Genomic DNA, 21,953 nt, shown 5'->3' on the forward strand with positions numbered 1-21,953 from the left:
TATTGTCAAAGCGATACGATATACAGTGGGGAGAACAAGTATTTGATACACTGCCGATTTTGCAGGTTTTCCTACTTACAAAGCATGTAGAGGTCTGTAATTGTTATCATAGGTACACTTCAACTGTGAGAGACGGAATCCCCCCCAAAAAAATCCAGAAAATTACATTGTATGATTTTTAAGTAATTAATTTGCATTTTATTGCATGACATAAGTATTTGATACATCAGAAAAGCAGAACTTAATATTTGGTACAGAAACCTTTGTTTGCAATTACAGAGATCATACGTTTCCTGTAGGTCTTGACCAGGTTTGCACACACTGCAGCAGGGATTTTGGCCCACTCCTCCATACAGACCTTCTCCAGATACTTCAGGTTTTGGGGCTGTCGCTGGGCAATACGGACTTTCAGCTCCCTCCAAAGATGTTCTATTAGGTTCAGGTCTGGAGACTGGCTAGGCCACTCCAGGACCTTGAGATGCTTCTTACGGAGCCACTCCTTAGTTGCCCTGGCTGTGTGTTTCGGGTCATTGTCATGCTGGAAGACCCAGCCACGACCCATCTTCAATGCTCTTACTGAGGGAAGGAGGTTGTTGGCCAAGATCTCGCGATACATGGCCCCATCCATCCTCCCCTCAATACGGTGCAGTCGTCCTGTCCCCTTTGCAGAAAAGCATCCCCAAAGAATGATGTTTCCACCTCCATGCTTCACGGTTGGGATGGTGTTCTTGGGGTTGTACTCATCATTTTTCTTCCTTAAAACATGGCGAGTGGAGTTTAGACCAAAAAGCTCTATTTTTGTCTCATCAGACCACATGACCTTCTCCAGATGGTCATCCAGATGGTCATTGGCAAACTTCAGACGGGCCTGGACATGCGCTGGCTTGAGCAGGGGGACCTTGTGTGCGCTGCAGGATTTTAATCCATGACGGCATAGTGTGTTACTAATGGTTTTCTTTGAGACTGTGGTCCCAGCTCTCTTCAGGCCATTGACCAGGTCCTGCCGTGTAGTTCTGGGCTGATCCCTCACCTTCCTCATAATCATTGATGCCCCACGAGGTGAGATCTTGCATGGAGCCCCTGACCGAGGGTGATTGACCGTCATCTTGAACTTCTTCCATTTTCTAATAATTGCGCCAACAGTTGTTGCCTTCTCACCAAGCTGCTTTCCTATTGTCCTGTAGTCCATCCCAGTCTTGTGCAGGTCTACAATTTTATCCCTGATGTCCTTACACAGCTCTCTGGTCTTGGCCATTGTGGAGAGGTTGGAGTCTGTTTGATTGAGTGTGTGGACATGTGTCTTTTATACAGGTAACAAGTTCAAACAGGTGCAGTTAATACAGGTAATGAGTGGAGAACAGGAGGGCTTCTTAAAGAAAAATTAACAGGTCTGTGAGAGCTGGAATTCTTACTGGTTGGTAGGTGATCAAATACTTATGTCATGCAATAAAATGCAAATTAATTACTTAAAAATCATACAATGTGATTTTCTGGATTTTTGTTTTAGATTCTGTCTCTCACAGTTGAAGTGTACCTATGATAAAAATGACAGACCTCTACATGCTTTGTAAGTAGGAAGACCTGCAAAATCGGCAGTGTATCAAATACTTCTTCTCCCCACAGTATATCGTCAAAAATAATATCCCGATATGTAACTAACGATTTTTATTTTTATCACTAATACATAATAGTCAGAGCTGAGCAGTTGGCTGAAGCACATGCATATCTGGACTAGGCTAGCACTAGGAGATCTCACCATAGGCATCAAATTCCACAAACCGAGTAGCTGGAGGCATTCAGAAGCGCAGGCTGAAACAACAACAACAACAACAACATGCTCCTTGACCCTCAGCTGTAGGTTGTTGTTAGTCAGTCAAGTCATTCATTACTTATGAAGGGGTTATTCCATGTGTGTGACTTTGAAGGTGGAAATCTTTATTTCAATTATCTTGCTCGATCTCTGAGAAACTACAGGCCATCTAAAGAGTGAATTTGCATCTTATCTGAGGTTCAATGAAAGCTAGCAGACCAGGCGCTTCTAGCTAGGACTAGTAACACTCACAGATATACCTAGAGCAAAATGATTGATGTTATCAATGTTTTGGAAATGCTTGTATGGACAAACATTGAAACAACATCTGTGAGAAGAAAAAATCTGTCCGTAATCTAGTAGTTAAATACTTTTACTATTATTCCCATTTAGATTTGGTTGTTTGCCCAGCTTAAAGGTTCACAATGGGTTCATTTAGGCTGCGTTTACACAGCCAGCCCAATTCTGATATTTCTTTCACTAATTGGTCCTTTGACCAATCAGATCAATAGAAGATAAGAATTGGGCTGTCTGTGTAAACGCAGCCTCAGATACATGAGCATGAGCAAGTCTCCTGGAAGGTCTCACGGGACTTGTTTAGACACTGGCTCAACCAGTTCTACTGCCTAGTAGGTCGGGTGGTATTCAGCAGAGCTTTATGATGATAATGTCACTGAAAGCAGGTCGTGTTCAAAGCAAGGCTACATTGTTATTGTTTGTTACTGCTGCTTTTTGAATGAAAATGGATCTAGTCTCTGTCTGCGGCAGTTGCACAAATTATTATGCGTAGCTATGTGGCTGCCCACAGTTGAAATTGAATGGAAAGCGCTCAGTTGTAATGAAACTGACAGGTGTAATTTGTCTTGACAGGGTTTGCTCAACTAGCACCCATTCTGACCTTCTTATCTCCCTTCGGTGTGTGTGGGAGTGTGTGTGACATTGCTTCCTCAGTTGAGCTGTTGTTTTGGGTGTCAGTTTACTCACGGTGTACTCACAGAGTCCCTGTAATGGGTGGGGCTGGAAGGAAAGCTACAGTTGTATTTTAATTAATGTGCACTCTGAGATAGTGGGAGATACATTTTATTACCACAGGATGCTTTTTGAAAGTGGACAAACACAATTCTTTTTGCACCATTTGCTATCTCCAATATCTCTTCGCCGCCCCTGGGTGCACATTTTGTTTTTTGCTCTAGCACTGATTTTAAAATAACCAACTAATCAGCAAGCTTTGATTATTTGAATCAGCTGTGTAGTGCTAGGGCAAAACCCAAAACATGCACCCAGGGGGCCCCAGGACCGAGTTTGGGAAACCCTGCATTAAGACATGCTAGCAGTCTCAGGTGTTGAAATGCAAAAGTCAAAGCAATCAAAAGATCACAAGCGCCATTTTCAGGGCAGCACTAAGAGGTAAATTACAACCTTTGTACAATGCTACTGCTGGCTGCGCTTGGACAATTCTCCACGAAACTGCCTTAGTCACTGCGGTTATTATTAAACGGCTGCTCAGGTACAGTAGCCCTTATCATGGTTAGAGAGAGAGTGGGAGAAAGGAACAGTTATGCATGTGTTCTGTTCTCGACAGGTTTTTCGAGGACCTTGAAAGGCGTCACCATGACAACGTGGTGATCCAGGACATCAGCGACATAGTGCAGAACCACGCCGCCCACCACTTTGAGCCCTACATCGTGTACTGCTCCAACGAGACCTTCCAGCAGAGGACGCTGCAGACGCTGCTGTGAGTAGGGGACAAAAAGGGCCTTGTTGAAATGCTTCCTTCCTTCCAAGTACAGATTTTGTAAGTGATTGGATAGGTGTACTCTCACCAAGCTAACTAATTCAGACCTGTGATTACAGCAATGAAGGTTGAAAATAAATACGCATTTCTGAAGTATTCGAACAGGGCCCATAACAGAAACCCTGATAAAATACTTTTAACATGCATCCCTTTGTCCTCCTTTCATTGAAGTAATCAAATCACCAAATCTAAAATGGTTGGCTAAATGAAAGCAAGGTTTTTCACTACGCAGGTTACACCAATCCAGTCATGTCGCATCAGTGATTGGGCTAAGTGTTAAAGGATAATGCAATGTTGAAATTATTCAAACATGACTTCTAGTGGCTTCCTTTCTTCATCTCCTCTCCTCGTGTGTGTGTGTGTGTGTGTGTGTGTCTGTCTCTCAGAACGAGCAACACTGCCTTTAAGGAGGTGCTGAAACGGATTGAGGGGAGCGGTGAGTCCCAAGGCCTGCCCATGATCTCCTTCCTCATCCTCCCAATGCAGAGAGTCACCCGGCTGCCGCTGCTACTAGACGTAAGTCCCTCACGATTCCTCTGATGGGAGTCAACAGGTGAATCTCAAAAGTCTGTCTTGATTCCTCGCGTCCTCTCTCCTTGCCTCCTTTTCAAAAGGTCAGGGGTAAGCTAGGAGAAAATTGGAGGTATTTTCCTCTGATCTCGTCATTTGCCTCAAAGAGAATGGTCTGTGAGATTCATCCATTGCTGAATGGCTATGATACACTGCAGAGAGTCCTTGGGCGCATCCCAATGGAGAGATTTGACACCAGACCAATAACAGTCAAAGCCCTGACACTGGTATAGGAAAGGGTTCTCCAACTCCAGTCCTGGAGAGAGCTGCTGGGTCTGCAGGCTTTTGCTCAACACCAGCCCAACACTCCTTATTCAACTAATTGTTTAGTTGATTATTTGAAACAGATGCGTTAGTGTTGTGCCGGAATGAATGCCTGCACACCCTGTACCTCCACTGGACCAGCATTGGAAACCCCTGTTGTAGAGGGATTGGGTATCCGTACGGCCAGCAGTTTCTCCTATCTACGTGACCAGAAAAAAACGGATTCTAGGCTATTACTATAGGGCCTAGAGGTTTTCCTTGTTCTATTAGCTGATCCAGCTAATTCCCAGGATAAACTAGTTCCGATGTCTGGTATCCAGGGGTTGAAATCCGGTGGGGCAATAGTAGGTGGTTCTGTAGTATTTGGGAGAGCCTCCCTTCCCCAACCTCATCTATCTCTCTCTCTCCCACCCAGACGATCTGTCAGAAAACTCCAGACAAAATGGCAGAGTACTTTGCTGCAGTGTGGGCCCTGAAGGCCATCAGTAAGGTAGGCCACTCCACAAACCCTGCATGTTCATTGTTGCGTCCGTCCTCCAACATTTATAAACGTCGACTTTTTGAAAGCTTCACAGGGCCGGCAACAGACATCCATTTTGATTTGTGTCATATTGTTCTATACATCTATAAGTTAATCGTGCATGGTGTATTTTTGGTATGTTGCAGTACTACTACAGCTGTACCCTGGTGCTGTACCATATGTTGCAGTACTACTACAGCTGTACCCTGGTGCTGTACCATATGTTGCAGTACTACTACAGCTGTACCCTGGTGCTGTACCATATGTTGCTGTAGCAACTCAGCCATTTCATGGTAACTTACAGTGCATTCGGAAAGTATTCAGACCCCTTAACTTTTTCCACATTTTGTTACATTACAGCCTTATTCTAAAATGGATTAAATAGTTTTTTCCCCCTCATCAATCTATACACAATACCCCATAATGACAAAGCAAAAACATGTATTTAGAAATGTTTTCACATTTATTCAGACCCTTTACTCAGTACTTTGTTGAAGCACATTTGGCAGCGATTACAGCCTTGAGTCTTCTTGGGTATGACGCTACAAGCTTGGCACACCTGTATTTGGGGATTTTCTCCCATTCTTCTCTGCAGATCCGCTCAAGCTCTGTCAGGTTGGATGGGGAGCGTGTCCTTGGGGAGCTTCAATGCTGTAGAAATTTTTTGGTACCCTTCCCCAGATCTGTGCCTTGACACAATCCTGTCTCGTAGCTCTACGGACAATTCCTTCGGCCTGGTTGTTGCTCTGACATGCACTGTCAACTGTAGGACCTTATATATCATGTCCAATCAGTTGAATTTACCACAGGTGGACTCCATTCAAGTTGTAGAAACATCTCAAGGATGATCAATGGAAACAAGATGCACCTGAGCTCAATTTTGAGTCTCATAGCAAAGGGACTGAATACTTATGTAAATAAGGTATTTAAGTTTTTTACCTTTAATAAATTGGTAAACATTTCAAAAAAACTGTTTTCGCTTTGTTATTATGGGGTATTGTGTGTAGATAGAAAAAAATCAATTTTAGAATAAGGCTGTAACGTAACAAAATACTGAATACTTTCTGAATGTACTGTACATTTCCTTTGCTGTGTGTTGGATTACTGAGCATTGCGCAACCAAAAACGATCTGTAAATAAAATGTATACATTTTGTTACATGTATTCTCCTCCCATCAGTTGGTGAATAGCTGCAACGACGGAGCAAGACGAATGGAGAGGACGGAACAGATGTACACTATTCAGAAGCAGATGGAGTTTGGCAAGATCAAGGTACGGCCAAGTAGACCTTCACTCACAGCACAACACTTCAAGATTAGTATTTGATCCATTTTCTTTTAAATGTGTTGTGACAGTGTGTAAAATCCTGTTAACACTTAAAGCTGGTAGGTATGATGCGTTACTACTCACTATAAATATCTATTAGCCTTTATAATGTCTTATTAAATACATGCTTATGACAAGTTGTAATGCATTAAAACCATCATAATATACATTCCCGGCTTTAGTAAAGTGTTACCAAAATGTTACCTTTAAATAAACCTGAATCTTGTCGCCTGTCCTCAGCCTTTCCCACTGGTGTCATCGTCGCGGTGGCTACAGAAGCGTGGGGAGCTGGCCGTCTGCACCGAGGAGCTCAGTATCTTCTGGAAGGCCTTCAGCCACAGGAGCTACTACCTGTTTCTCTTCAACGACGTGCTCATTGTCACCAAGAAGAAGAGGTGAGAGAGAGAGAGCCTTAGCCTCTGACAATACCAAAATACCAGTCTTTATGGGCTGAGATTCAAACCACCTTTTAAAAGTCAAGTGCAGTTTGATGTCAGCGCAATGTGGTTCGATTGAATTCTGGCCTCATTCCATAAAACATTTGTCCCAAGGTGTATTCTAGCAACATGGCCACATACAATAGACAATTCACATTTTTATATAGCAGAATACTCTTATGCTGGTTTCGCGGTCGCATCCAACTCATTCAGACATTCCATTGAAGAGGAGTCCTCTATCTGCTGTCCTTCAACTTAAGCCAGTGGAGACTGAGGTCATGACCTCTGTGGGGTTTGAGTAGGGCCAGCTGGGAGAGGATGGAGGGAGGGAAAGTGGAGCTGAGCATGCCTGGGATTCCTAAAACCCCCTTACACCAAGTCTGTTCAGCAGACTCCAGTCGACGTGTGTGTTTGCATGCGCCTGAGTGTGAAGGCTATATCCATGTCAACGCTGAGAGGAAGCGATATGCCAGTGTGCTGGTGTCACTTTCAAAACTGTAAGATGGCCTTGTGACACAATCTTCAGGTCACAATGACTGTCTAGAATAGCCTGGTCCCAGATCTGTTTGTGCTTTTGCCTACTCCATTGTCATCGCAACTGTTGGATCTTCCAGCAAGACAATAACCCCAAGCACTAATCAAAATCCACAAAGAAATGGTTAATTGACCACAAAATCAACATTTTGCAATGGCCATCTCAGTCTCTGGACTTGAACCCCATTGAAAACCTGTAGTTTGAATTGAAGAGGGCAGTCTATAAGAGCAGATGAAGGATATCAAGGATCTGGAAAGATTCTGTATGGAGGAATGTTCGAAGATCCCTCCCAATGTCTTATCCAATCTCATAAAACCATTTATCCTCGCAAGAGTATTGAAAACAGGTGGCAATTTTGAACCATATGAGATTTTTTTTGATGACTTGTTAAACAAAATCTCTTTCTCTGAGCAATTGTATTAGTATAAAATAATATAATCCCCCCCCCCCTTTTTTGGCATACAATATAGCTCAGTTTTTGTGTTTTTTTGCCCATCTTTATCAAGGGTGCCAATAATGATGGACCTGAATCTATGTACAGGAAATGTTACAAACACACATATACATGTAATACGTGTGTGTGTCCAGTGACGAGAGCTATGTGGTGATGGACTATGCCACACTGGAGAACGTGGAGGTGGAATCAGCGGAGGAGACGGAGGGACAGACGTCGCCACCTGCCAAGGGAGGCTGCGCCCACCTGTCTCTACGGCTGCTTATGTCGAGGAACAGCGAGGGGAGACCGGAGCAGATCGCGCTGGTCGCTGAGTCCAGGTGTCACTAGCTCTTATACTCTCATTCAGTCCAATACATGTCAACAACTTGTTATAGGCATGTGTGAGTCTTTAATGTTTTATGTTACCTGAAAATTGAATTTAGTCAGGATCATCATAAGGTGGTTGCGCATGCTTGTGACAAGACTTAAAGTGCATTCGGAAAGTATTCAGACCCCTTCCCTTTTTCTACATTTTGTTACGTTACAGCCTTATTCTAAAATGGATTAAATAAATCATTTCCTCATCAATCTACACACAATACCCCTTTTATGGTAGAGTGGCCAGACGGAAGCCACTCCTCAGTAAAAGGCACATGACCGCCCGCTTGGAGTTTGCCAAAAGGCACCAAAAGGAGACTCAAACCATGAGAAACAAGATTCTCTGGTCTGATGAAACCAAGATTGAACTCTTTGGCCTGAATGCCAAGCGTCACATCTGGAGGAAACCTGGCACCATCCTTACGGTGAAGCATGGTGATGGCAGCATCATGCTGTGGGGATGTTTTTCAGCAGCAAGGACTGGGAGACTAGTCAGGATCGAGGCAAAGATGAACGGAGCAAAGTACAGAGAGATCCTTGAAGAAAACCTGCTCCAGAGGGCTCAGGACCTCAGACTGGGGCGAAGGTTCACCTTACAACAGGACAACGACCCTAAGCACACAGCCAATATAACGCAGGAGTGGCTTCGGGACAAGTCTCTGAATGTCCTTGAGTGTCCCAGCCAGAGCCCGGACTTGAACCTAATCGAACATCTCTGGAGAGACCTGAAAATATGTCTCCCCATCCAACCTGACAGAGCTTGAGAGGATCTGCAGAAAATAATGGGAGAGACTCCCCAAATACAGGTGTGCCAAGCTTGTAGTGTCATACCCAAGAACACTCAAGGCTGTAATTGCTGCCAAAGGTTATTCTACAAAGTACTGAGTAAAGGGTCTGAATACTTATGTAATTGTGATATTTCCGTTTTTATACATTTGCAAAAATATCTAAAAACCAGTTTTTTGCTTTGTCATTATGGGGTATTGTGTGTAGATTGAGGGGGGAAAAAACAATTAAATCAATTTTAGAATAAGGCTGTAGCGTAACAAAATGTGGAAAAAGTCAAGGGGTCTGAATACTTTGCGAATACACTGTAACTGCATCATAATGCGTTATTCCACATGTTTCTAGGGATAGTTTTAGCTTAAAATTCGTTAACTGGTAATTTAGCAACATCCAGAATATCATGGCTAGCATTTTTGGAGAATGTTGTGGAAACAGAAAGTGGGGTCACCTTATTTGGATAGTCGATCTATAGATGCTCATACTATCAGTTGATAAGCAACTGCTTGCTACGGTTAGGTTTAGAATAAGGGTTAAGGTTAAGTTCAGGGTTAGGATAAGGGTTAAGGTTAGGGCTAGGGTTAATAGAAATCTTTATTGATAGTCTGTAGAGCATCTTTACCGAAAGTGAAACTGATTGTATCAGTCTCCTCACCCGCATTCCCCATGCTTTGGAATGCACCACTAACTGATACAATCAGTTTCTACTAACAATGCCATGTTCTTTAATAATTTGAGTGTCTGTGATCTTTGTCTTCATTTCAAGGGTTGACCGTGCTCGTTGGGTGAGTGCTCTCCGGGAGCACAAGCAGATGGAGAACAGGACCAGTACAGATGGTAGGATTATTAGATGCAATTTACCTAGATTGATGCTGAATCGTCAGTGTTGGGGGAAGCTACTCTGAAAATATAGTTTACTAAGCTATGCTAAAGCTGCCCTTAAGAAAAATATAGTTTTAACTGAAGTTACTTTGGATCTAGTGATCTACTTTTCAAACTACTTCATGAAAAATCATATGTAAATCTGAAAATATCCTAGATTACAAATTGCAAATAGATTACTATTGGGTCATATCTTAATGTGTAATTTAGCCTAATTAAACACAAATCTTTCAAGTGAGAATTAGGCAGGTATGATGCCTATAAAGGGTATTATTGCCCTTCTTCACCCATATTTTCTTTTTTTCAAAAAAGTAGTGTGTAGTTAGCTACACTGCTACATTGCAAATCAGTAATTAACTACTGAAAACACTACCTAGATATTGAATTTAGTTCAACTACCACCAAGCTACTGCAAAATGTAGTTAAATTACTAGTTGAACTATACGTAGTTCCACTAGTCAAACACTGGATATTGTCCGTCTTTTGGCTATTTACTGTAGATAACATAAGCAGTATATTTCAGTTTCAACCTTTTCTGAACTGCAGCACAACTTGATGGAATAAACTTTCCTGAGGCACACCTATATTTTCCCTCATCAAATTACTAGCACCTTTTGGCTCAAGTTGAAGACACTGATGGCATATACAATCACATCTGAAATGATTGGCACCCTTGATAAAGATGAGCAAAAGACTATGCTATAAAAATAGTTGCACACTATATACAGTATATAAGCTCCCAGTAAATGTATGGGGTAAACCAACGTTTCGACATCACAGTGCCTTCTGCAGGGTAATATCATGAATGCTTGACTCTTTATTTTTAAGCCTACAGTTTACTCGCATTAGTCAGCACCTCTAACTTTTTTTGGATGTGTGCCAGCTCATGCTTTTCACAAAAGACTGTAAAATCAATCATTCAAATACCGAGGTATATTGTATGCTAAAGATTTGGAAATTCTGTTATTTTATACTAATACAATTGCTCAGAGAAAAATATTTTGTTTAACAATTAATACCAAAACAATCTCTGATTGGTATAAAAATTGCCACCCGTTTTCAATACTTTGTGCACCCTCCCGTTGCGAGGATAACGGCACTTAGAAAAAGGCTGTTTTATGAGATTGAAGAACACATTGTGAGGGATCTTAGACCATTCCTATGTACATAATCTTTCCAGATCCATCCTTCGGTCTTTGCTTATGGACTGCCCTTTTCAATTCAAACCACAAGTTTCCAATGGGGTTCAAGTCCGGAGAATGAGTAAAAATTTAGATTTTTGTGGTCAATAAAAAAGTGTGGATTTTGATGTTGGTCATTGTCTTGCTGGAAGATCCATTTGCGGCCAAGTTTAATATTTTAGAGTAGGTATGAGGTTTTCTGCATATGCATCCTTCTTTCGATGCCAAACCCACCACTGGTGTGCATGGCCAAAGAGCTCTATTTCCGTCTCCAATCTAAGTGCTAATGCCATTTAGCAAATCAAGGTGTTTACATTTGTTGGTTCATCTCAATAAAGGCCTTTTTATGGCAACCCTTCCAAATAGACTATTGGCATGGAGGTGGCGTCTCATTGTAGATTTGGAGACTTGGTGATCCCAAGATGTGACTAAGTTCTGTAATTCACAAACTGTGGCCTTTGGGAGGCAAAGAAAAGTCCAAAGTATTTTCCTGACTGTGCGTGTACAAGAAACTTGCATCATCTACCGGGCAAGTTTACCAACTTTTAATTGTTGCCCTAATAGTGGTAAGTGGTAGATTTGTTTATTTTTTTTACGAAGGTCAACAACCATTTGTCTCTTGATTTGGGAGTTTTGTCATCCATCACCATGGGAAAAAAGCAAAGGGATTGTACATGCGTGTTACCTCATTTCTATACCCCAGTGAAACAGGAAGCCATGGAAGGCTACAATAGTTCCTTAAACTGAGATTAATTTTAAAGTAGAATGTTAATCCAGGTTAAATGTTGGATTTTATCATTACATTTACTTGTGAAACAATCTTTCTCTGAGTAATTGTTTTGAGCTCAGTATCTGAATTATGTTTCTTTCAAGGGTGCCAACAATTTCAGATGTGACTGTAGCTACAGTATCTGCTCGATTCCATTGTAATGACATTGGTTAACTTATTACTAATAAGTGGGCCTTTTTATGGTGGTGTGTTTTAGGCCTGCCGCAGTACGAGGCCACCAAAGCCTACATGCCCAAGGAGCCAGACGAGCTAGGTCTGCAGCAAGCAGAGGTAGTCATCCTCCTGCAGAAAGAAGACGGTAAGTGTGGACATAGAAATAGTCTTGATTAAAAACAAGCGGACCTGGTCAAAACAAGTAACATATCGGTAACACGTCACTTAAGGGGCAATCTGCAGTAGCTACATCAATATCTGGACCCATTGATTATTTTAAGAATATAACTCAAATGCCTCCTGAGCTTAGGTCAACTGTCGTACCCCATCAGAACCCAAAATGTAAGCTTGCTTTACTCTAAACAAATTCAACTTAGAACAAACACGAGCCTCAAAATGGTTCAAGCTATAATTTTGATATCATGGTCAGTCCTTGCATCCATAGCTTTGAATTTAAGTGGTTACATTTCACCAACCCCATCCCTCAGCTTTTTAGCAACCATGGCAGGGAGTATGCTTTGTTTCAACTTTATGCTGCTTAAGGCATAAATAATGCATTAAAGACTTGTAATATCTATGAACCAGAGCTATTGTAAATCATATTGAGCGAGCAAAAGTGCTGCCAAAATATCTTCCCTCCTGTCGTAGACTGGTGCCATGGGGAGAGGATGAGGGACGGAGAGAGAGGTTGGTTCCCTGCCAGTTGTGCCACGGAGATCACCAACCGAATTGCCATGGAGAACAATGTACAGCGTATGAAGCGACTGCGCAAGGAGACCAACGTTTAAACATCCCTGCCTCCATATCAGTAACAGACCTCACTAGCTTTGTCAGGAAGTTGTTGCCCTGTACATTTGAAACGAGCAATCTCGGTTGCGACATTGTTGGAAAATGTTAGTGCTGTATGAATTTAATTGTACAACTGTACTTTGTCAGTTATTCTGTAAATGTTATTTGAAACAAATGCCATGTGGCATGGTGGTGGGACAACATGTCAGTAATGCCTTCCTCATCAATGTTAAGAGAATTGTATCATGCCTGCGAGTGCCAAATAAATGAATATTCAAACTTGTATACATTCGTAACTAAAATATTATATACCCAACAAGTCCAGGAGTGGTATATTCTATAGTTATGAAGTGCTTCATGTATTTGGAAGGAGCAGACCATTGGTAAAACAATGTGTAATACAGCCGCCATGTTATGTCAATACCATGGCGGTCCCATTTATTCAGGCAAAACAAACAGTTGAGGCGACAGTTCTCCTTTGACTTTTATTTGAGCTTGCGTTTTGTTAAAATTCATGTTTGAATACATAAAAAGTTATCTAAAAATGTCAAACTGACCAGATATCAAATTACTTATTTTAAAAACCATTTGGTGTAAAAACTTAGGACCGATTTAGAAAAACGTCTGCTGTTTCTCCAAAACTTTTTTTTTTTTATAGCTGTCACGTAAAAATAATGGAACAAAACAGGTCTGCATAGATTCTGCAGGCAATCGGTGGTCATCTGGTCAAATGCATGGTGCAAGCTTAAGACGATCGTCAAGTCAAATCTGTTTCTTATTGCTCAGATCTTTGTTTCTTCTTGATGACATTACTGTAGAGAGAAGAGGGAGATGGTTAAAAAAAAATACATTACCGGTCAAATCCCTTTACTGCATCAGTCAACTGATATGAATGTGCAGCAGCATCACAATAGACGGGGGCACAGAGGTTGGAGCTAGCACCAACCGGCACAGGCACAATGGCAGGACTAATCAGGCAGCCAGTTTGCTTTATCAAATCCATTGCATTACCTCATTCTGCCCCTGCCTTAGGCGATGGAGCACAGCGTCAATGGAAAGTGCACACGGAGGCTGGCTTTAGAAATGTGAGTGAACTGGCCCAGGACACTACACCACTGTCCACCTGATATGGACTTTTCCACCGATACATCGTGAATGGGGGGGGTTTCAAACAGGTGGCCGGCGGGCCAGATGCAGCCCGCAAGCAGATTTAATGTGGCCTGTGGTCAAAATGTGGCCGGGAAATGTAGATTGTATATTGAGCAGCAGTGCTGTGAATGACTACAGCTAATTAACTTATCATGAATAATACTGCAGTGCTATATTGAACAAAAACTAAGCTTGACTGCATTGAAATTCAATCCAGCATGTTTGCTGCCTAGGGTTTTTAAAAACCATATTCCAGAAATCAGGTATGCAGATTTGATAAGCGCTGAGCAGCAGTGTGTGTTGGGGACTCACCCGGACGATGGTAGAGATGGTATGCCGGTAGTTTCTACTCAGCCCCGCCCTGCTCAGCCGCGGGAGCGGGCGTTTTCTCTGTAGATGGTTCGCCGTCGGTCTTGGCCTCCTTGCCATCCTGGGGCTTGCCGCCAGTCTGGGGGCGTCTGCGGCGGTAGTTGAAGTTTCGGCGGTAGCGGCGCTGGCGGGGCTCCTGGTTCTCACCGTCACCATCCTGGTTCTCCTTGTTTTCCCCATCGCCGTCCCGCACCGGTCTGGGACGGGGTGGACCGCCACCCCTGCTGTAGAAGTCAAGGGACGACAGGACGCACACTTTAACATCTGCCTTATCTCAAGATGACCCCTAGCACCCATACAACTTCAGAATATGACAGTGAATTCCATTTTAGGGATGGGAATTTGAAATGTTATTTTTTCTAATAATGACTTTTCATTTTCTCAAAAGTGGGGTTACATGTTTATCAACTTTCAAAGCAGAATTACTTTCCCATTGTTTCTCAACTGCAGTGTATGATATACCATTTTCTAGCTCAGTCTCTACCTTCATCCAATGTATAAAAAAAATTTTGCTACATAAGACTGAATCGAGACGGTCGGCCACACACAAAAGTATGTGGACACTCCTTCAAATTAGTGGATTTAGCCACACCCGTTGCTGACAGGTGTATGCAATCTCCATAGACAAACATTGGCAGTAGAATGGCCTTACTGAAGAGCTCACTGACTTTCAATGTGGCAGTCATAGGATGCCACCTTTCCAACAAATCAGCTGGTCAAATTTCTGCCCTGCTAGAGCTGCCCCGGTAAACTGTAAGTGATGTTATAGTGAAGTGGAAACATCTAGGAGCAACAATGGCTCAGCCAAAGTGGTAGGCCACAAGCTCGCAGAACAGGACCGCAGAGTGCTGAAGCGAGTAAAAATAGTCTGTCCTCGGTTGCAACACTCACTACAGAGTTCCAAACTGCCCCTGGAAGCAACGTCAGCACAAGAACTGTTCGTCGGGAGCTTCATGAAATGGGCAGACAAGCCTAAGATCACCATGCTCAATGCCAAGTGTAGGCTGGAGTGGTGTAAAGCTCGCCGCAATGGGACTCTGGAGTGATGAATCACGCTTCACCATCTGGCAGTCCGACAGACGAATCTGGGTTTGGCGGATGCCAGGAGAACGCTACCTGCCCAAATACATAGCGCCAACTGTAAAGTTTGGTGGAGGATAAATAATGGTCTGGGGCTGTTTTTTACAGTTCGGGCTAGGCCCCTTAGTTCCAGTGAAGGGAAATCTTAACGCTACAACATACAATGACATTCTAGATTATTCTGTGCTTCCAACTTTGTGGCAATAGTTTTGGGAAGGCCCTTTACGGTTTCTGCATGACAATTCCCCCATGCACAAAGCGAGGTCCATACAGAAATATTTTGTAGAGATTGGTGTGGAAGAACTTGACTGGCTTGCATAGAGCCCTGACCTCAACCCTATCGAACACCTTTGGGATTAATTGGAACGCGACTGCGAGCCAGGCCTAATATCAGTGCCCAACCTCACTAATGCTTGTGGCTGAATGGAAGCAAGTCCCCGCAGCAATGTTCCAACATCAAGTGGAAAGCCTTCCCAGAAGAGTGGAGGCTGTTACAGCAACATGGGTGGAGGGGACCAACTCCATATTAATGCCCAATATTTTAGAATGATGTTCAACGTGCAGGTGCCCACATACACTACATGAACAGAAGTATATCCATGTAGGTGAAAATGTCAAGGATCATTTGATCTAATTTAGACTAAGCTTTTAATTGTTAAAAATAGCCCCCCCCCCTCTTTCTTTTACACTCCCTCAGGTAATCATATACTAATGTCCGTTTGGCTATCCGGATATTCGATTAACCGTGCCTATCCCCACTCCATTTCAATTCAGGAAGTAAACTGAAATTCCAACTCCAATGTTCTCAGAATTGTAGTTTGACTTCCTGAATTTAAATGGAATTTTCCCCCAACCCTGGTGTTTGCAGATTAAGGAATCGGAGGTGTCTAAAAGCAATCATGGTGATTGAACCGCCTAGCCTTCGAATAGGCTTAGGGGAGGTTGTGTCTTACATGGCCCAAGCATCCAGTGCACCATGTGCCTTATGTTTCTTGAATGGGCTTCTGTCAAGTCTGCCATATACACAAGTCTCTGGTTGAAACGAGCTAAGAATTGTCCATGGGCTAGCAGTGCAGCATGCATTTAAGCTTATAAAACAAGTGTGTGTGTTCACCATGCCCCCATACAAGTTAATAATTGAGGCATACTGGCAGAGATAAAGGCAGTGCCATAACATTTTACACAGGTTTGACAAGCCATAACACACCCAAAATGGAAACACGAATAATCTAAGGCATGGGCCATATTACTCATAAATTAAACAGGGTTGTTGAGGGGCAAATATATGTGAACTATTAACATGCTGAGATCAGAGGTGTTTATGCTCTCTCCATTATAATTCTGTCAGAGAAGAGACATGAGAAACTCATCATTTCAACGGCATTGATATTTACATAGATTGTTTGGTTCTGGAATTATTTAAGATCATAGTACATTCGCCATTTCATAATACTTCCATCAATAATAACTATAGGGATAATCTCAGTTAACCCAGAACTACAACCTGGCATAACAGGGATGTAGCTCAGTTGGTAGAGCATGGCGTTTGCAACGCCAGGGTTGTTGGTTCGATTCCCATGGGGGGCCAGTATGAAAAATAAGAAAATGTATGCACTCACTAACTGTAAGTCGCTCTGGATAAGAGCATCTGCTAAATGACAAATGTAAATGTAATAATAGGTCAGCTGCTCGATTAAGTTCTGGGTCCATACACATTGAGGTTATAACCCCTTCTTGCAGCCTCGTGTCAATCAACACAACATGCGAACCTTGGTCGGAAGCCTCTGTAGTAGTTCTGTCTCATTGGTTTGTTGCCCTGGTCTGGACCTCCCTGGTTCTCGTCACCTTCGCCACCCTAAAAACAAACAAGTTAGTCACAGTCATAAATCACTCAAGGCTCACAACATCCTGACTCAATCTAGATCCAGGTATGAAACTCACTTTTTGGATAGAAAGAATGTGAAAAAACAGGAAAAGATATGCTCTGATGAAGGTTTACTGCTTAGCTACTATTAAATTAATTAGCATCTGTGAAGAGACACTTTCCTGTTTTTCCAGTTTTGCATTTTTTCCAGTTTGGTCTTGGTGTGCGGTAGATTCTACCTATTATGTGGATAGAAATAATCACCAGCACCTATATTATATTTTAGTCTCTGCGCGTGTGGCGACCAACAGCAGGTGTAACACTTTGGGGTTTTTGTGACTGATAGGTCTATTTGGGTCAACTTGTATTGGTCTTTTGACCAAACGCTCAAGGTCTAATTGTAGTCTGTTGACCAGTGGTTTGGAGCCAACTTTAGGTCCTGTCAGTATATAGACCTATTTTGGTGAACCTGTATTAGTCTGTTGACCAATACAGTTGAGGTTTGGTTTTGTCCGGCCAAAACCAAGTGTGGCACGAGTGTTCGATGAGAGTGTGTATGACATCACTGGAACTGGGCCGGACTGCTTCAGGAGTGCCTGTGACAGCGTACCTCAGTCATCTCTCCGCGAGGTGCGTTGGTGTACGGGGGCCGACGGCCGTAGCGTCTACGTACAAAGTATGGGGGGTAGCGCCGTCTCCCGGGGAAGGGGGGCCTGCGCTGCTGGGGCTGCATCTCTCCCTCTGGGGCACTCTCAGCACACTCGCGGCTCTTGCGGGGGGGGCGCTCTCCTTCACCCTCGCCGTCACTCTGGTAGTTGTCTGGGTATTCGCCGTCACGGGCCGGGCCCCTCCTGCGGGGGTACCGCCTGTAGCGGTTCCGGTCAGCTGCATACTTGCTCCCCTGGACTGGGACACCCGCTGGACCGGTCACATTAGCTGCTTCTGCTCCCTGAAAAGAGATACAAACACACTGTTCAGATCATTGGGGCACACACTACCCTTCTGGAGTATAAAGTTTAGGGCGGCTCGTAGCCTAGCGGTCAAAGAGCATTCGACCAGTAACCGAAAGGTTGCTAGTTCGAATACCCGAGCCAATAAAGTAACAAATCTGTCAATGTGCCCTTGCGCAATGCACTTAATCCTAATTGCTCTAAGCAATTGATAATGGCATACCCCACTCGTCGAGGGTGTCTCAGGGAGAGTTGGGATATGCAAAACACACATTACTTAATAAGACAAATATAAGCACCCACTAAATTATTTACTAGGTTATTTTAGTTGTTTTGCATTAACATTGTTGACTAGTCAAAACCAACCGGGCACATTAGAATCACTGTTTATCATAACTTTGAGGAGGTATGCGAGGTTAGAATAAATTTGATTGCCTTAAAAGGTGCACTATGCAGAAATTGCACCACCATTTCCTGGTTGCCTAAATTCAAGTAGTTTGAATAGTTTCTGTTTATGCGCCAAAACAAGCAAGTATTGTGTAGAGAATCATTGTACCAACTAAACCACTGAAATATAATTTTCCATAACTATTGTATTTTCAGCTGGTGTACAAAACCGGAAGTAAGTAAAACTACACATAGCGGAGGCACATAGAACCGTTCTACCAATGAGAATTACAGATCTATAACTCACATATTGCAGCTTTAAATATTCCCAAAAACATTAAGGCATATTAAATGACGTATATGAGTCTGCAAAATTGGCTCTCCTGTAAATCAAAGTTGCAACTACCTTCTCCCCCTCAACCACATCAAACTCCACAGTTTCTCCATCTCCAACACTGCGTAGGTATTTCTTTGGGTTGTTTTTCTTTATGGCAGTCTAAAAAAAAATACAATAAAAACATTTCATTATAAACTTTTGTCTTTGAGGTGCCAACTACAATCCAACTTTGATTCGTGGAAAATATTAAAAAGTTACATAATACATTACTCAATCCTTGGAGAATTTGGGAGTTTGTTACCTGGTGGACAAAGACATCTTCTTTTGTGTCATTCCTTGTGGTAGAAGGGAGAAAGGGATTACTTACATTTAGGCCAATAAAAATCAGTGGATTAAAAAAGTATGTATTTTATAATTGAGGCTAACAGCTTTTAACAGAACCAACTGGCTTAATTGTGAATTCATTAAGTCTTTACAGGACAACAAGGCCATGCCGTGGACAGCCAAATCTGCTTCCCAGCTTTGTAAGCAAATCAAAGCCATAATAGGATTGGGAATGTTCCTTCACACACACATCATATTAGAGGTTTTAGGTCAAGCCCAGGAGAGGGAACTACTTACCTGTTGATGAAACCGTAGCCATTTCTGACGTTGAACCACTTGACTGTACCCAAGACCTTAGTTGCTGAAAAATGAAAAATAAAGACTAAATGTAGGCGGGTTATCTAATAAAAAAAGTGTCTAACAGGGCACCATCAACTATAATAAATAGTACTGCAAAGATGTACCGTGCCAGTTTCTTCCTCATTAAAATATTACTCATCAAACGGGGGAAATGGTCAAGAGCACTTCAAGTGGGCAATCAAATGGCAAGACTGATAATGAAAGACTACAGACACGAACCTGGATCGGAAAAGATACGGGGGAAGCAAGTTATAATTAACCCCCAACTGTTGAGCTTTTTATAGATTCCGACGCTAAACCCTTGGTGTTTTTCTGCCAGCTGCTATGGCATGGTCCAACGCATATTATTAGATTGCAATAATGACCGTCCTACGTGATGAGGGTCTTATGGAGGCCAGAGTTACCGGTACTAGTCTAGACGTTCAATGTGGCATACACCATGTAAACATCTGATCAGAGTGCCTGGGCCTGGAGGCAGCCTAATATAATGTGTAACCTGGGCGCCTAATAATTTACTGTCCGGAACTAGAGATGCAAAACCATTACCCCAGTTTCAATGCGCACAAGGAAGTGCTTGAATCTTTACACGTGGTGTCGCGCCCTAAGATGCTAGCTAGCGAAATAGCAAGCAAGCAAAGCTAGCTACTGTAGCTAATTTAGCTATTAGATACCGTTAGCGGATTGTCTTCGGTCTCAACCATGTGGTTGGATACAGGCCAGGATGCTAAAACTTGTCATTCAACACTTCAAATAAATACCCATGGGCACCGAGTGAGTATTTCATATGAGAGTGATGGGTAAGGTTTTACACGCGATAACAATTAAATTGCCAGCCAACACTGAACAAAAGAAATTCGTACAATCCGAACATCGAAGCGGACATTTTGTTTGCCACTATCCTCTCGACAGAATGGGAAGCTAGTTAGTTGTCTAGCTAGCTACGCCATCTACAACTTAGTTAACACAAAATAATAATTTGGGGGATGTGATTTAATCATTACATAACTAGTTATCGAACGTTAGCAATGTATTAGCTAGTTATCTTAGTTAGCACGAAGGCTATCAAGAAAGTTAACCATCTAGTTAGTATGTGCATCTCCGCAAACAAAGGGATACGATTGCAATCGTGGCTCTGCAGTGCAGTCGTTGGCCTCCAATTAATGGTTTGTTCCAACTCCCTAAAAAGGGCTACAATTGCTTTAGAAAGGGGAATTGCGTAAAATACACGTACGCCTGTTGTATAGTAGCGACCCATGTAATGGGATCTGTTACTTCATGTGTAACCAGTATGCGTTTCGGGATCCGGTAATCGGTCATGACCAAGGCCAAAATCAACTATTTCAGGCCATTTAGCAGAAAGGCTAGCTGCTGTTGGCTAAATCACTATTAGATCGTAGATGCCCGAGACCGCGGATAAGGAGGCAAGGCTAACTTAACGTAGTTAGCTACAGTACAATTTCCATGTGCCAACCCACATTCATTCCAGTATTCATTGCCTCGGAACTTGCCTCACAGCTGTATGGTCAGACTACGGACTGGCTATAGTTAGGTATCTAACTAACGAATTTCGCTAACATTAGCTAGGTCATTTAGGAAGTAGAAAAACAGACCAACTGACATTGAATTGGAACGTTAGTTAACGCTAACATTTGATGAGAAGCTAAACTTCGTTTTAGTTAACAATTTCATGTTAGCCAACCTAGTTACCTAAAATTATTTAGACATCACTTTTTAATAAAACAAGCGTAACTAGTTTGATTCATGTTTGGAAGTAACGTTACCGTGCCAATAAAATCAAATTTTGCATTCAATAGTGTTCCACTTGGCTAACGCTAGCTAGCTTAACGTTACCGATGACCTTCTTATCCCCCGCGGAAGCTGTAGCTGGCGGGCTGGATGGGCGCTCCGCATCCACAGCAGGCTCCGGCGGTTGTTGTGTCTCGGCCTCGCTGCTCATGGTTTCTGGTTGGTAATGCCGGCGGTGGCTCTCTAGTGTATTTCCCGGTGCTAGATGGTAACCTGGGCCGGCGGTGGTGGGGGCTGCTGCCTTCGGGCTCTCAACTTTCCTCTCTCCCGTTGCCGATCGAACTGGGAGGAACGAGAAACTATGCAGTGGAATATCCCCAGCCATAATCCCGCCCACTCTAATATAATTGGTCAATTATTTCCTCTCGATAAACGTAACAATGGGTGGATTCGATTATACTGAACCGCGGGGCACCGCTCTATGGACCGTGACGTGACGGGAAGAAGAAGAAAAAAAACATACACACGTTTGCATTTTCAAACTAGTTTTAATTGGGAAGGCATATAAAGCGTTTTTATCAAAAGCAATCAATTTGGAAAACACAATCGTACTCATTACTCCACGTGCTTAATTATGTGACTTTTGTTTTTAACAGACTGTTTTGAACAGGGCACCTGGCTCACGCCCGGGAGTCAGCCCGTTTCCAAAACGAATGCTATCAATTTCCACCCGGTGCA

At 42.8% G+C, this 21,953-nt stretch overlaps 2 protein-coding genes across 3 annotated transcripts in view; one reads left to right on the forward strand and one right to left on the reverse strand.

The window, feature by feature from the left end:
• arhgef16 (Rho guanine nucleotide exchange factor (GEF) 16) overlaps nt 1-12,932 on the forward strand; it is a 30,945-nt gene extending 18,013 nt beyond the window's left edge. Inside the window, 9 exon segments of the mRNA XM_041846055.2 lie at nt 3,393-3,545; nt 3,992-4,121; nt 4,855-4,929; nt 6,139-6,231; nt 6,526-6,680; nt 7,846-8,031; nt 9,621-9,691; nt 11,904-12,005; nt 12,509-12,932. Of these exon segments, the coding sequence (XP_041701989.2) occupies nt 3,393-3,545; nt 3,992-4,121; nt 4,855-4,929; nt 6,139-6,231; nt 6,526-6,680; nt 7,846-8,031; nt 9,621-9,691; nt 11,904-12,005; nt 12,509-12,648 (1,105 nt within the window). The 3' untranslated portion in view covers nt 12,649-12,932.
• Nucleotides 12,933-13,043: 111 nt separating this feature from the next.
• On the reverse strand, nt 13,044-21,615 carry LOC121538225 (Y-box-binding protein 1). Of its 2 annotated transcripts, none has more exons than XM_041846057.2 (8): nt 21,321-21,615; nt 19,407-19,470; nt 19,087-19,120; nt 18,855-18,944; nt 17,785-18,060; nt 17,017-17,102; nt 14,111-14,391; nt 13,044-13,461 (listed from the first exon to the last, which is right to left on the reverse strand). In XM_041846057.2, the coding sequence occupies exons 1-7, from the start codon at nt 21,598-21,600 to the stop codon at nt 14,145-14,147; spliced, it is 1,077 nt and encodes a 358-aa protein (XP_041701991.1). In that variant the 5' UTR covers nt 21,601-21,615; the 3' UTR covers nt 13,044-13,461; nt 14,111-14,144. The 2 variants fall into 2 exon arrangements, with proteins under 2 accessions (XP_041701991.1, XP_041701990.1); XM_041846056.2 differs by having other exon boundaries at nt 17,722-18,060.
• Between the last annotated feature and the right edge of the window lie 338 nt (nt 21,616-21,953).

Source organism: Coregonus clupeaformis, chromosome 24 (genome assembly GCF_020615455.1).
Source record: "Coregonus clupeaformis isolate EN_2021a chromosome 24, ASM2061545v1, whole genome shotgun sequence".
Classification (NCBI taxonomy): Eukaryota; Metazoa; Chordata; class Actinopteri; order Salmoniformes; family Salmonidae; genus Coregonus; species Coregonus clupeaformis.